The sequence below is a fragment of the Mastacembelus armatus genome, chromosome 4 (genome assembly GCF_900324485.2).
Source record: "Mastacembelus armatus chromosome 4, fMasArm1.2, whole genome shotgun sequence".
Classification (NCBI taxonomy): domain Eukaryota; kingdom Metazoa; phylum Chordata; class Actinopteri; order Synbranchiformes; family Mastacembelidae; genus Mastacembelus; species Mastacembelus armatus.
In genome coordinates, this window is record NC_046636.1 from 25,304,453 (window position 1) to 25,319,887 (window position 15,435).

Here is a 15,435-nt window from a genome sequence, read left to right on the forward strand (position 1 = left end):
GTCTGGTTTTCCTTTTGAAATTCTACTCTTTTTTTTTTTTCCTGCATTTTTAAAGCCACAGCTGTTGTGACGTTACTGTGGGAGATGCCATGACCAAGAAGGTGGTTCACTCCGGTTGAGGCTCACCCACTATACTCTGCAAATACATCTAAATATGTCGGTCATGTAAGTACGTCACGTGAATGTGAATACTGTCTAAATACATCACCTAAATAAATCACAAAAATATGTCAGGTGATTATGTCAGCTAATTGCATCAACCCTTCGCCTGATCTTTTGTCACACACCATTTGGAAGCAGTTGCTGCAAACAAACACTCTTCATAGCTTATTAATGTACTTTTCCCAGCTCTTTGAGCAACCTGCCCCGATTCTTCATCTGTGCCTTTTCCCTGCTGTGAGTTTCACCTCTTTCCAAAGATGTTCCATTGGATTATGATCAGAACTCTAGGAGCCATTTAGAACAGTCCAGTGTTTTCCTCTCAGGCACTCTTGGTACTTGTAGATGTTTTGGGCCATTACGCTGTTGAAGAAGCTATGACCTGTGGTTGAGACAGACCTTTCCGACATGGCACAGCTCCGGCTGCCTGGATAGTCTAGACCCTGTGTCCCTGATATAGCAAAACAACCCTGCAACCTGTGAGTATAAAACTGATGTGACTAGAAAGATCTTCATTAAATCACCTTTTGTTTTGATGGCACCTACATGACTTTTTTTTTTTAGAATATTGTTATATATAGAATATATAACAGTCCAATTTATTACTAATTCTAAAAGTTACTAATAGTTTAGTTCTAATAGTTTAGTTCATATAACTTTACAAGATCGTGGTAGAATAAGAAAATATTCAGCACTTTTTACAGATTCTTGTTTTATTTTAGGGCAAAACCAAGGACTGTAGGTATGACCAAAAAAAAAAAAAACACTTCAATTTTCAGGAAGAACTGAGCTTATGCTTCACTGCGGTGAAAGATTACCACCCAAGTGAAAAACTTTATCCTTCCCCCATGGAGGAAATTCAGATTGTCCTGCAGCTCTTATATTTACTTTAACATAGAAATGTGACTATAAAATATAATAAACAGATAGATCATAAATAACATATTAGAATAATATAACAAACAAAAATATATATTTTGAACATTTAAAAAGTACATTGAGTATACTTATACTTAAATGGTAAATTTAATTATACTTGAAGTTGTTAAATAAAACCACTTAAGTTGCACTTAATACACTGGAAGCCGCACTATAAATCTGCTTTAGTACATTTAAAACATATTTTTCATGTATTACATAAAAAGTATTTGGGTACTTTTGCTTTCCAAACTAGTACACTACTGTTAAAATATACTTGAAACATTTCACGTAGTGTACTAGTTTGGTAAGCAAAAGTGCCCAGTAATACATGAAAAGTTACATGTTTTTTACAAGAAATTATGATTAGTGGGCTCATTTTCAGAAAGACTTAAATATGCTTTATGTACTTTTTTTTTTTTTTTTTTTTACAAATTTCAAACATTGTTCTATTGTATTTCATACATAGTTGTATAGTTACAAGTATGTGAGTATGTAAGTTCAGAGAATATTTCAAGTACATTTACTTTGGCTCAAAGTGTATTAGTAAGTCTGTCTATATTTTTTTACATTTGCAACAAGTGTACATGAAATGTTTCAAGTATATTTTAACAGTAGTGTACTAGTTTGGTAAGCAAAAGTACCCAATAATACGTGAAAAATATGTTTTTAATGTAGTAAAGCAGATTTACAGTGCAGCTTCCAGAACACTTACAAGAGAACACTTTACCACACCTAGAAACACAAACTGTGTACTTTAAATAAGTATACTGAAATGTGTATATATTTAGAAATATCTTTAACGTGCACTTTTAAGGGATACGCAAAAATTTTTTTTTTTTATCATTTCAGTGCAAAAATTTGAATATGCTTTTTTTTGTATCAGTAATTTAACATATTTTTGTAAAATATAACTATTTAAAAATATGTTTACAGTAAAGTGCACTTTCAAGAAATATGCTAAATTACTAATTATTGATATTTCAATGTACTTTGCAAAAATTTACTTTGAAGATGCTTTTTTTGTATCGTTAATTTAACATACTTTTGGAAAACAACTAAAAATATGTTTAAAGTGCACTTTCAAGAAATATGCTAAATTACTAATTATTTCAATGTACTTTTACAAAAATTTACTTTGAAGATGCTTTTTGTGTATTGTTAATTTAACATACCTTTTGAAAATGTAACTAAATATATGTAAAAATGTTTACAGTAAAGTGCACTTTCAAGAAATATGCTAAATTACTAATTCACTATTGATTTCACTTCAATAGACTTTGCATATGCTTTTTGTATCAGTAACCCTTTATTAATCTTGTACTTTGGAGACTTACCAAAAATAAACTTTTACTATGTTTCAACACAGGCAGTGTTTGGGCAAGTTTTAGCCCACTCTATATACTAAAAGTATAATTTAAGTTTGAAACAATATATTTATCTTTCACTTGGGAACACCTGTAGTCATCTGTATTTCAGCCTGAACCAAAGACGCAGACAACCACTAGAGCCCATAGCCAAAAACAATGAATGCAGGAGACAACTGACGGGATGAACACGACTTTGTTTTATTTTTCACAAGTAGTACTTTTTGTACAGCACATTGGAAACGCATCAGGAGGGAAGACACAGTGCATAAAAAAAATGTCCTTGGCTTTTTAAAAGAGGAACTAAACATGAGCTTGTAAAAAGAAAAGAGTTTATACTGTTTGAACAGAGAAAGCACAGGCAAGGGACAGACGTTACTGACAGTCAAAGAGTATCAAATACAATGTCCCAAATATTCACACTATACCACCAAATGCATAGCCATTATACAGCATCAGAGTAGTGTACAAGCTTGTGTATGAGAATATCATTTAGGTCTGCCTGTGGCTGACAGGCAGAAAGGGAAAAAGGCAGGCAAAGGCATTAAACTGTACAGATGATTTTGACTTCTCGCTGGTACAGCAGCCGTTGTATTAGTCCCTCGTAATTCTTTCCTGCATTAGCGCTGCAGTGCCAAACGTGGACACATGTTGCTAAAATATTATACAGCTGAACTAAACAGCACACCGTGATCTAAGATTCACCCTTCTGATAAACTGCGGCTGTCAGAACAATCATTGTAGTGACTGAATAAAATCTGATTTATCTCCTTCCATCAGCAGAATTGGAGCTTTAGTGCAACAAGCATGCAGTAAAAAGTGGGACCTCTTTGATGGCTAATTCTGTATCGTCATGTCGCAGCTGACATCTTTCTGTACACTGACCTGGACTTAACGGAAATGTAGTATAATTACACAGTAAGGACTGAAAACAGACTATAGTATTTTACTACCACGTTTGAAAAAGGGGGATAAAACAAATACAACCAACATCAGAGGAACATTTCTCCCACTTTTTTTTTACTTTACACAGATTGGCTGATGTTCTGTGGCCTCTGTCTGTCACTATCGCCAAGGATAAAACACACTGATTAAAGAAAAACTAATTAGGAAAAAAAAAATTCCCACCTGTGTTCCACTTGATTTTATGTTTCCGTGTGTGTGTGTGTTCCTCTTTGCTTCCCCAGCGCAGTCACAGGCAAACCCAATATATAAACAGATCATTATGTTAGACGAGGAATCGTTGTTCGTTAAAAAAAAACAACTGAGTAACAAAAGAAAAGCTTGAAATGTGCCTTTGTCCTCTATACATTGGTGAGGCATGTTCTACAGAAGCAGTGAGCTCTGATATACAGGTCGTCTGCCAATCTGGGATAATATGATACAAGGATTGAAAAGTAAGAATCAGGTCTAAAGAAAAAGTTTGACATTTAAGGGACAACTTTCATTCGCTTTCCTGCTGAGAGCTAGCTGATTAAGATTCTTAAGTCCACTAAGAAATGTGCACATTTTTACACACTGACATTTGAATGGATTAAACAAACTAGATATAACACGTTAACTTGTGAGTTTGGAGGTGCTGGTAGGCGGGTTTTGTGGCATTCAATTAGCACCAGGCTAACTGTTTCCCAATTTCCAGTCTTTGTGTTAAAATTAGCTCCACACTTTGCGTACGTACATGAGTGGCATTAATCTTCTCAACTGAATCTAGGCAGGAAAATGAAGAAACATATTTCACAATATGACAAACTTCTCATTTAAGCTGTTTAGCGTCTGTATTAATAGCAACAGCTTATCAAACAAGATTTGTGGTTTGGGCACTAGCACATCAGCAGGCAGAGATGGCGATAATGAGTCTGATAAACAGGTAAGCTCATATGGTTCGGAAGTAAAAACAGCAAGTAGTTGCATAAAATTGGAAAGGAATCGGATTAGTTGCTGCTTAGTTGGCTGCTGATGACAGTGTAATCGGATGGTGCTAATTTGCCCTCTCGTCTGCTTTACAGTGATGTTGGTGTGCTGCTACTTCATCTAGCTGACAGTGCCTTTAATGAGAGTGAATGCAGCGCCCGGTGTCAGGAGAACAATCCGGAGGAATTAAAGGTAACGGCTCAGCTGATGTTCTCTGTTTGTGTCTCTGGGCCATGGGAGAATCCCATTGACTCTGCTGCTCATTAGAAGCTGCCTCTGTCAGACCAAAATAAAATAGATATTAAGCAGTGAGACGGGGAGCGCTGCGATGAATGTTTCATTTGGTGCTCTGTGTTGTGTGTTCCTATGATTACCTCGAGGGGTGTATCTGAGTGTGTGTATTGTTGCCTGATGACGTGCGTGTGAGGGTCTATGTTTCATGTCAGCATATGTGAATATATGAAGCGCCCCCCCTCCATCTCAGAGCGTCATCATTCCCCAGCTCCTGACACCGCTCGCTGGGGAGAGCGAGCTGCGGCGTCAGCCTCATTAAGGCTTCCACTGTCTGGCTAATGAATCGATTGTGTGGTATCAGTGCTCCTGGCTGGCGCTCCCACAGTGCTGCTCCGCGCCTCCTCTGGGGGCCTCCCTTCCACTGAGCTCTTAATCAGGAAACAGCCCTAATTACCCTGCCTCCCTCCTCCTTCTCCTCTTCATCCTCCTCTTCCTCCCTTTCATTTCTCTTCCTTCCGCACTCTCGCTTTCTCTCTTCCTTTTTGCCTTTCTCTTTGTCCTCCTGACTTTATCTTTATGCTCCACCGCCCCTTTTCCTTTGTCTTTCTTATCTCGCTGCTTCCCTTTCTGCCTCTCTCTCTCTACGATCATGCCTCATCCTTGGGTGAAAAGTGGAAGGGGATGGAGGGCAAGGTGCATTTGGGAGCTTCCATAGTAGCTTATATCACAGCAAAAAGGGGGAGGGGGGTAATGCATTAGGGGTGAGGGTCAGGAGAACTCAAGAGGACTGAGACAAAGGGGCTGCTGTTGCTGATGTAATGAGGAGTGGGAGAAGTTGGCAGGGCAAATGGGTGCGCCTCCTCCACCCCACCACCTGCAAAAAAAAAAACAAAAACCAAAAAAAAAAAAAAAAAAAACACCCCAAAGTTCGTGTCCCTGTCCCTTCCTATCTCGTCCAGGCCCCTCAGTACACCACCTCGTACACCGTGGCCTTCTTGTCCCCGGAGCCTGTCACTATGTACTTGTCGTCCGGGGAGACGTCACAGCTCAGCACAGACGAGGACTCCTTAGACTGGGAGCGGGCGAGAGACACAGGCACAAACCGGGGAGAGGGAGAGATAATAGCAAGAGACAGATGGAGGAAAAACAGAAAGAAACACAGAAAGAGAAATGTTAGAAAAGATATGAGTCATCACTTAATACTCAATCATACAAGACATATTTGCATTTCAAAACAGTCGGCAATTATTTCCAAACAGACAACTCCACAGCTCCAGGATGCTGACTCATTTGTCTGCTTCAGCGTGAGATGCATAGCTCTCGTTCTCCTTTTTCTCCGTCTCTCTGCTTCACTCCAGAGGAAGAGAAAGAGAAAGAGTCTCATTAACTCCAGGTTTAAGCATCACTAGCAGCACAAGTCTGATGGTATCCATGAACTGGCAAAATGCACCATCCTTCTTTTCTTCCTCTGTCTGAAAGCCAGAATGGGGCACCTGGCTTTAGATTAGCTAAAGCTCCCTCTACACCCCCCCCCCCTATACTCCACCTCCTCTCCTTCCTACTGCTCCATCATCATTTATCTTCCTTCCATTCTTTCCAGACTCTCCTCCACTTCTCCTCTTAGGCTCCCCTTTCACTTAGTCCCCCCTTGTGTCAGCTCCTCCTCTCTGAACTCGCCTCCTTTCCCTCCCTCCTTCACTTCCTCTGTGCTACAGGCACAGCAGGGCTGTCAATCATCACGCCACCGGTGAGAGGCCATTTCACACAGGATTCCTCATACCTTAGTAAGATAGCAGGTGGGGGAAGTTGAGGGCACTCAGGAGGGAGGGATGCAATGACAAGCCAAAGGATGAGTTTGGAAGAGAGGAAAGTAAAGCTTTAGAGACAGATGGAGTGGGACAGAGAGATAAAATGCAGAAACACTGAGGAAAGCCTTTTCTGAAACAGAGACTTAACATTTACTAGCATTGCACTCTTTATGATCTCATTTCTGTTTTGGATGTCTAATACTTTTTACATTAATTGCTTTCTGAAAACAACTCCTCAGTCTTCTAGTTCTTCACTTCTTTGCTTCTAATACGCTGCATGTCTGTCTCTCTTTAGAAAAAGGGACAACTGTGGAAATAGGACCAAGACTTAGCTGTTTTGTCCATGACAAAAATATCTAAGTTGTATTTTTATAAGATGTATCAGAACGTTTTAAAGGAACCAAACCAAATTACAAATTACAATTAGCACAAATAAATAGAGAAGTGCCTGACCTATTGGGAAGAAATTAGTTACTTGGCCCCCAAAAACACATATACATCAATCACTGACCACTGTAGTTGACAAAACATGAGGGAAACACTGAGAAGGTACGTCTGTAGATTAATTGAACACAACCAGGTAGTCAAAACAGGTAGATACAGTCACAATGGTCCATGTGTTTTAACTGATGCTAACATTAGCTATTGCGCTTGGTGTTTTATGAGTTAAGCACAAGGTTTTGGCTAATGTAACAATGGAAATTAGCATGTAGCATTAGCATGTCATTTCAATTTCTTTGGTCTATATAAAAATAACCATCACAAGCTCAATATACATTAATTTGCTTGTTTTGTCTAACACTGCGAAATCTGGAGATTAGCTTGAAATTTTTATTCTGACATCCACATTTTTTTCTGCTCATCAACAAACCAATTAAATGACTAATCATTCCAATAAAAATAAATAGCAATAAAAATATGCAAATTGTGCAGCTCCAGCTACAAAAAAAAAGACTACACAATAAAAAGACTACCTGACCTACTGGACAGAATTAACCAAAACACAAACACTACCTCAGTTGTTATTTAGATCCTATAAAGCAACTATGCAACAGAAGCCAATGAAAAGCTTAGGAAAACCTTGATACTGTGAACACAGCTTAGCTTATTTTATTAAAATGGCACAGAGGGGGAGGAGGAGCGGCTGTGCAATGGACCAGCCAAATAAATGGGAGAAGAAAAAGTGAAGAAGTAATTTATAGGAAAAAAAGGATTAAAAATTATGGAAGGGACGATAGAAAGAACGGGCATACACACAGACAAGGACCAGGAGGGTAGAGGTAGGTACAGATTAACACAGCGCATAGGCAGAGAGGCAGAAAGGACAAGAATAAACGAGAGAGAGAGGGAGAGCAGAAATATGAGTGTAGATGGAGCAATAGAGGAGCACAGGGTTAAAGAGAAGTAAGGAGACAGAAAGTGGGAAGGACAGGATAAACCAGAAAAGAGACTTAGAGAGAAGCAGCTCTGTGAAACAGTGACAGGAGGGAGCTGTTTGGCAGGAGAAACATTTGGCATTTGGATAACAAAGCAGATAGCAGCATTCAGTCCACAGGGAGAGACAAGAGCCGCCAACCCTGCTGCCCACTGTAGCTTACAGGAATATGACAGCCACACAGCTACACACAAACACACACAAACACACACACCTTCATCTCACCTAGTTTCATTCACACCCAGATGAACTGGCTGAAAATACTGCATCCCTGAATATGCAAGTTTCAACTCTTTCTCAAATGAAGCAGTTGGAAGGCATGATGGAATTATGTGTGTATTTGTGTAGCCTGTGCCCCCTACAGACCTTTACAAGTCACCTTAAATCAACAAATATAGAATTTAAAAACACATTTCTCATCTCCTGTTTCATCCATCCATCCATCATCTAGACCCCCTTAGTCCTAACCAGGGTCCCAGGGACCTGCTGGAGCCTATCCCAGCTCTCTTTGGGTGAAAGGCAGGGGTCCACCCTGGACAGGTCCCCAGTCCATCACAGGGCCACATAGAGACAAACAACCTCACACACTCACACTCACTCCTATGGGCAAATTAGAGTCACCAATCAACCTGACATACATGTTTTTGGACTGTGGGAGGAAACCAGAGTACCTGGAGAAAACCCACACAAGCACAGGGAGAACATGCAGACTCCACACAGAAAGGCCCCTGATGGGTTTCAAACCAGGAACCTTCTTGCTGTGAGGCAACACTGCTAACCACTACACCACTGCGCTGCCCTCATGTTTCATCTTTTTCTCTATTTTGCCTCAAAAGTGTATGTGTGTTCCTTTTTTGTGCATTGCGGGGACCGAAACCAGTTTACTCTGGGAACTCGTCCCAACAATGTAAATCCTTGTCCTAACAATGTAAATCACTGAAGTTTAATGAGACAACTTGGTTTAAGGTTGAGGTAAAGTTACAGATGAGTAAATGCCTACAAGTCCCCACAAGACATAAAAACAAATGTCTGTCTGCCTGGTATTGCTCACGTTGTGGGGACTGAAACCTGGTCACACACATGCATTGTGGGGACGTAATTAAATTTTAGGGTCAGAACTTTAAGTTTAACTCAAGGTCAAGTAGTATGAATGCAAGTCAGTGCAAGTGCACATACATGCACATAGCATACAGATTCTCAGGGCACTGCGCTTGTGTCTTACCTGGAAAATACTAGCTCCATATGGTGTCCGCCATGCATTCAGCAGATTGTCTTTTCCTGTGCTCACAAACCACTTGCCTGAAATAACACACACACACACACACACAGTACTACATGTTAAAGTGTGAAAGAAGCAAAATATATAGTACTTAGACTGCAGTGGTAAGTATTGGTCCATGGCTGTATTGCAAGTTAGATATGTTTAGGGACCAGTCAAAGTTAGACAGCATGTACACATACCACAGTAGGCGAACTTCAGTGAGAGAACACAGCTCTCGTGGAGATGCAGCTGGTACTTGTCAGGCTTGGAGACGTGCAGGACTTCCACATTACTGCTCTCCATTCCCACAGCCAGCCACTCGCCTGTCGGACAGTAGCCCAGAGAGAAGATCTGGAGACCAGGAAGGGAAAGGAGTAAAAGGCATGTGAAAATAAGGACGGGAAAAGTGAAATGGATAGAGGGAAAAACATGGAGAGATAGGAGGAGAGGACAGAAGATAAAGAGGTAGACAGCAGGGGTTCAGGAATATCAAGGAGGAGAAAGATGAGGAAAGATTGTGCAGTTAAAAATAAAATAGTGTAATCATAATGGAAGTAAAGAGTAAATAAATGAAGAGTGAGGTATTGGCAAAGAATGAAAGGGAGAATAGCAAAAGAGAGGAGGAAGTAGGAGGTGAAGAGAGAGACAGTCATTACAGTGTGGATCGAAACTCATTTGACAACAGTGGTCAACTCTATTTCTCTGTTGTGACAGTCGACTGAATGAGAGAGACTGTGTGTTTGTGTGTGTGTGTGTGTGTGTGTGTGTGTGTGTGTATATAAACTGGAATCATGGTTGTGTTTATGTGCTTCTACTGGTGTGTATTTATTTCAGTACTAGCAAGGCGAGGTCATGGTGTACGTGTGTGTGTGTGTAAATGAGCTGCACGTTAAATTTATTTCTACATACATGTTCAGCTGACATGTTGTTGTGAAGTATGTGGTTGTATGAGTGTGTATTTCTGAGCACTATGTACTCGGTCGTGTACCTGAGAGGTGAAGTCATGTTGCTGGAGCTGGCGTCCCTCTCGGAGGTCCCAGCAGCGGACTGTGTTGTCCAGGCCTCCCGTCCACAGCTTGGTGCCGTCGTTGGAGATGTCGATGCAGCTCGCACCGTCTGTGTGGCCCTGAAACTGCCTGCAGGGAGGAGACACAGACAGACTCTGAGATAAATATGCAATCTACAGACTCAGTACAGACTCTACATCCTGTGTTTGTTTTCTTCTACTGGACGTGTCAGGCTGAATATATTTTAATCTTTCTGCACTTACCCCACCCACACCTGATACTTCCCTTCCCAACTCCCTCTGTTTCTCCTTCTTTTAGTCCTAGTTTGCCAGATCTGGCAGTTTCATCTCATGCATAGCCCCTGTGGCTAGTTCATCCCACCTCTTTCTTACCTAAATACGGGGTTGCCTGAGGAAGCTCTAGACTGCGACCATTTCTCCTCATTTTATCCTCATTCCTCTTTTTCCTTCTTCTGCTTTCTTCTGAAATGTTCCCTCATCCTCCAACCTTTCTGTCCCTCACCTTTGTCTCTCTCCCATCTCTGCTCTCCTGACAACAATCTACTTGTAAGACGTTAAAGTTTGGCTGTTTTTCTCCTTTTACCGTCCTCTCCTCCTGCTCCTCTTACCGGACCAGCGTCTGGTTATGAAGGTCCCAGACGACGATGTTCCCGTCGCTGCAGCAGGAGAAGCAGACCTTGTTGTCAGGGGAGATGGCAAGAGCGTAGCAGGCGGGAGCAGATGACGTCAGCTCCGCCTTGATACGAGGAGTGGGTGTGGCCAAATCCCAGATTGACAGCGTGCTGGCCTCCCCGCCAACGATCAAGGTTCGCCCATCAGGGAGGATTTTACAGGAGCGAATGTAGTTATCCCTGTTCTGATTGGACATGATAAGAATACTAGTTAGATTATACCTGTAGTAATTGCATTAAGGAAAAAAAAAAAACATGGGTATGAGGCTTTATAGAGCGAATGGTAATATAATCGGGGACATTGAGGAAATTAATGTGGACATTTCGATGATGCCAGTTATAAAAATCGAGGAGGATTTATGACATTTACAGCCAGTAAAACTAAATCAGCTCAGTGAAGATACTGTACAGCATTTACTCATGTTTGTTTGCCTGATGAGTGAATGCCTGTCAGTGACGTGCTTATTTCTTGGCTTCCTTCCCTCACATCTCACCAGACAGTCCAGCTGGGCCATGGGGCTCTTGCTGCCCGGCTGGCTGATGTCCCACACCTTGACGCAGCCTTTTCCCCCGGTGTAGACGTGACGCGTCGAGGTGCTGATGGTGACGGCACACACCACCTCTCCGTGGTTCAGGGTGTGGATCTGACGGGCGTGGCGAGGGATTCCTGGGCCCAGCAGGGCATCAGGGGGAAAGGGCACCGGCTGCATCTGGCCGTCTGCGCTCACGTGGAACGAGTAAGCACTGGGGAGGAAAGAGAAGGAAGGGAACAAAAACAAATCAATACTCGAGAGCTGAAGAACTAAAAATACACTGAATTTGGACTGTTAGGTGCTGTGAAGGAGACTGAAGGACTGGAGAAATGGTTTAAAGACAGGTAAGACTGGATGGAATGAATCAATCAGTCAATAAATATGTGCATGCAGGAAGAAAAACTAAGGGTGAATACATATGATGCGCCAACAACCACACACACATCAGTGTGCAAATTGTACAGTCTGATGACACCATAATGGCCTTGAAATTTCACTAATATTTGCCTGAATTCTGGCAATTACTTGGCCGACCGTAGCTGTGGGTGGGAATGCATAATGGCAGATTGTATTACGGGGCAGACAGTGTGGCATTGCTAATGGCTGATCGATACTGTAGCGGTTGGGAGCCAAGGCTATTTTATAATTTCAAATTAGCACCACAAGATTGAATTGCTGCTCTGCCACAAATGACAAAAAAACACTGTTCTTTAGCCAGTTATGGCTGGAGAGTATGTCCAAGTGTGTTCAAGTAGGTGCTGTAGACATTATCAGTATTTCCAGTATTCAGAGCTTTCAGGTTTTAATGTGAAATAATGAAAAGACCTGAGCAGGGGCGGATCAACAGGGGCCAAGGGAGGGCAGCTGCCCCCCAGCTCCAGCTCCAGCTCATCCCCCACACTGGTTTTGTTCCTTTTGTCTAAGACTTAGACTGTTGGGAAGTGTTTATTAAAATGATGGAAGAATAAATATATTATAAAAATATATTTGTGAATCTTTTGTTCAATGAAAGTAGAGTTAGATTTTTACTGTGCATATAACACCTTCTCATGCAACCCTACCAAATCCTTTTGCCCCCCACCCCCCATGAAAAACTTTCTAGTTCCATCCCTGAATCTCAGTATATAAAACACAGAAGAAGAAGCTAGTAGAGCAAAAGATTTTATTTCTGCTCAATTTTACAGACATCTTCCATATTTACATAGTATTTATAACAGAAAAGAACTAAAGCAAAGAGAAAGGAATAAGTAAAAAATAGGGAAGAAGCTAGTGTATCACTCATTTAGAGTCCTATCCAAATATTATTAGATTATCATTCAGATAGTTTTGACTAAAGTATATGCAAAAATTTACATCAATCTTCGTAATCTGACAAAATTATTTTTGCTCTGCTTCTACATATTTGTCTTATTTATTATTTAACTAGTATTAACTTGAAAAGAAAATCAATGTTCGTGTGCAACTTGGAATTGGACCACAGGAAAATTGACTTGGTATTTAATTAAGAATATTAGATCCCAGTAATGCAAATAGAAACACATTAAAACATGATTTTCAGGTAATGAGTTTTTATCCCATAGTGAAGCTGCTTCTGCTCGCACGTGTGCAGGAGTAGAGCCTCAGTGCGTGTAATGTGCAGCACATGTGCCATAGAAGCATTAACTTACGGCTTTCCACCAGAGGAGCCAGGCAGAGAGGAAGCCAGGCCCGGAGCCCTGAGGTGAGACCGAGAGTCATACGCCACCTGGTAGGAACAAAACAGTGGACAAGCAGCTTGACAACGACCAACGACAATCTCATTTTATTCACATGCATTTTTCTTTAAAGTTGAAACAGGCTTATAAAGTCTGGACAGTGAAAAGTGTGTGAGTGTGCTGACTCTAATATGTGATGTGAGTATAGTGTCCTTCCTCAAACTGATGATGAACAGGGCACTGCAGTGAACATCCTGGCTTATAGCTACGTTACTCTGATTGCAGCTACATGGGCCTGACACACACCTCAACAAAGCTGGAGCTACTCTACATGTACAGACTTATGTTGGCCACAGGAAAGTAATAAAACTCAGACTGGACTGCTTGGCTTAGTTTGAGTTCATATAAATCTTTCTGATGCTCAGTGTGTGCACAGTTACTGAAGACAGCATGTTGATGAAAGTCTTAACCTTTTTCAGTAGTGCTACTCAGGTTAGCATTTTGTGATCCAGATTAGCCATTTAAACACAAAACCCTCTGACTATCAAAGTGAATCTGAGAATGCAAACATGAACGCTGAGTAAATAATAAATGAACAACACTACTTGATAACACAGAACACATTCATCTAGCTTTGAGGCTACGCTATGACAGTTAGAGGGTTAGAGCTGATACAAAACTATTCATCAAACCTTGACAGAGATGAATAATTTGGCCTTTACTCACCATGGGGCTTCGGGAGTAGGCGCTGGCTGCTGCGCTGATTTGTGGAGAAAGAGTAAGAGCCCCACCAAAACCTCCTGGGCTGGCCAGCTCCCCGTTAAGTCCTGCGTGGGACACCACGCCAAAATGAGCCGGGTACGAACCAGGGGGCACAGACATGGGACTGCGGAGAGCTGGGAAAGGGGAAAAAGAGGGATTGAAGGATGGAAAGAAAGAACAGGAAGAATACATAGAACACAAGCACAAAGGCAGGGGCAGAGGGGCAGAAGAATGAATAACTTTGTCTTACAGTAAACTTTATTTCGAACACACCAACAAAGTGGCGGAACAGGAAACTCAACTTCTGACCAAGCATAACTTTTTCTTATTTGTAAGACATCAGTCCTATAGACACATGCTGCTCTGACTAAATCAAGAGATTTTGGCACAGTGACATATTCACAATGACAAGACCACAGTAATATCACAACATAAGCCAGTGAGGAAAAGGAAAGACTGAGGGTCAAGAAGATACATGAAGGGAGAGGTAGACCGTCTAATTTGGTGATCCTGGGTGCTAAATTTCAAAATAAATTTAAAGTTATGGGCAAGGTGAGTATGTTCTGTTTACATTATTACAATTCGAGATAAGTTGTAAGTTACTTTTTCACTGAGTGTAGAAAGTATGTACATGTACATGTACTACATTCATGTATTTTAATCTTAGCAAGCTCCTATGTCAACAGTTCCAATATCAAAACCATTTTTCATTTTTAAAACGTCATCTATCTTGTGTAAAACGCCTCACCAAGAGGGTCTGCACTGGTTGCTGATTTGCTGACCAGACGAAGGCAGGACGTGCTGGGACCAGGAGCCCCTGGGGCTCCAGGGGTAAGAGCCTCACGGTGGGATGGGGATGGGGTGCCAGATTTTGACAGCGGAGACTGGGACTTATCCATCTGCAGAGAAGTGAAGCAAGAAATATAACAAAAATATTGTCTTCCCTCATTACAACAACCTCCAGACTCCCTGTTAACTACATGTCTTTGTTTTAGTTACATTAATCTGCACTAGATATCTATGTAGTTCTTCCATGTAGTTATTCCACAATAGCAATAGCTTAAAACACCAAAAATGACAGAACAAGATGCAACAGGAATAGAGCTCCTATAGAATACCTAAGGATACAAAGTGAATAAATACCATCTTATTTAACAAATACCATCTTATTTAGATGAAAGACTGGAAATAATTCAGATAATTATAGTTTTGCAATAAGGAAAAGTACACAGACTTTCCCAGTAAGTCATGTGCAGCAAGTCCCTAAGAATCTATCTATCTTACCTGTGCAGGGTCCTTGGCCTTCCCTGGGGTGGGGCTGCGGGGGTTTGGGGTCGAGGGGGCCTCTCCTGTGCTTGAGGAGCCTGGGAGCTCTTTCCTTAGGGTTGGGGCACGGTCTAACCCATTCCCATGGGGGGAGTGAGGAGGGCTGCCTGCAGGAGAGTTAGGCTCCTGAATAACAAGGAGAAACAAAATAAAATGCGGGAAACTGTGTTTATTTCTTTCAGCTTATCTGTTGGCCGATCTAAGTCTTAGCCCTTAAGCTGAATTCAGGTCCATTTCCAGCATTTCGTCATAACCTTTTCTTTTTAATGAAGCATTCTGCAAGCAAGCAGTTTCACCATGGTGTTTCTGAAATGCACTTCCTACACATT

At 41.3% G+C, this 15,435-nt stretch overlaps 1 protein-coding gene across 2 annotated transcripts in view; it reads right to left on the reverse strand.

Moving 5' to 3' along the window:
* Window positions 1-2,627: 2,627 nt before the first annotated feature.
* tle2b (TLE family member 2, transcriptional corepressor b) overlaps window positions 2,628-15,435 on the reverse strand; it is a 71,802-nt gene continuing 58,994 nt past the window's right edge. For both annotated transcript variants that reach the window (XM_026304756.1, XM_026304755.1), the window contains exons 11-20: window positions 15,065-15,232; window positions 14,529-14,679; window positions 13,745-13,914; window positions 12,992-13,068; window positions 11,286-11,535; window positions 10,729-10,976; window positions 10,082-10,229; window positions 9,294-9,444; window positions 9,055-9,131; window positions 2,628-5,661 (exon numbers count right to left, since the gene is read on the reverse strand). In XM_026304756.1, the coding sequence (XP_026160541.1) occupies window positions 5,554-5,661; window positions 9,055-9,131; window positions 9,294-9,444; window positions 10,082-10,229; window positions 10,729-10,976; window positions 11,286-11,535; window positions 12,992-13,068; window positions 13,745-13,914; window positions 14,529-14,679; window positions 15,065-15,232 (1,548 nt within the window). In that variant the 3' untranslated portion in view covers window positions 2,628-5,553. The remainder of the gene's footprint in view (window positions 5,662-9,054; window positions 9,132-9,293; window positions 9,445-10,081; window positions 10,230-10,728; window positions 10,977-11,285; window positions 11,536-12,991; window positions 13,069-13,744; window positions 13,915-14,528; window positions 14,680-15,064; window positions 15,233-15,435) is intronic.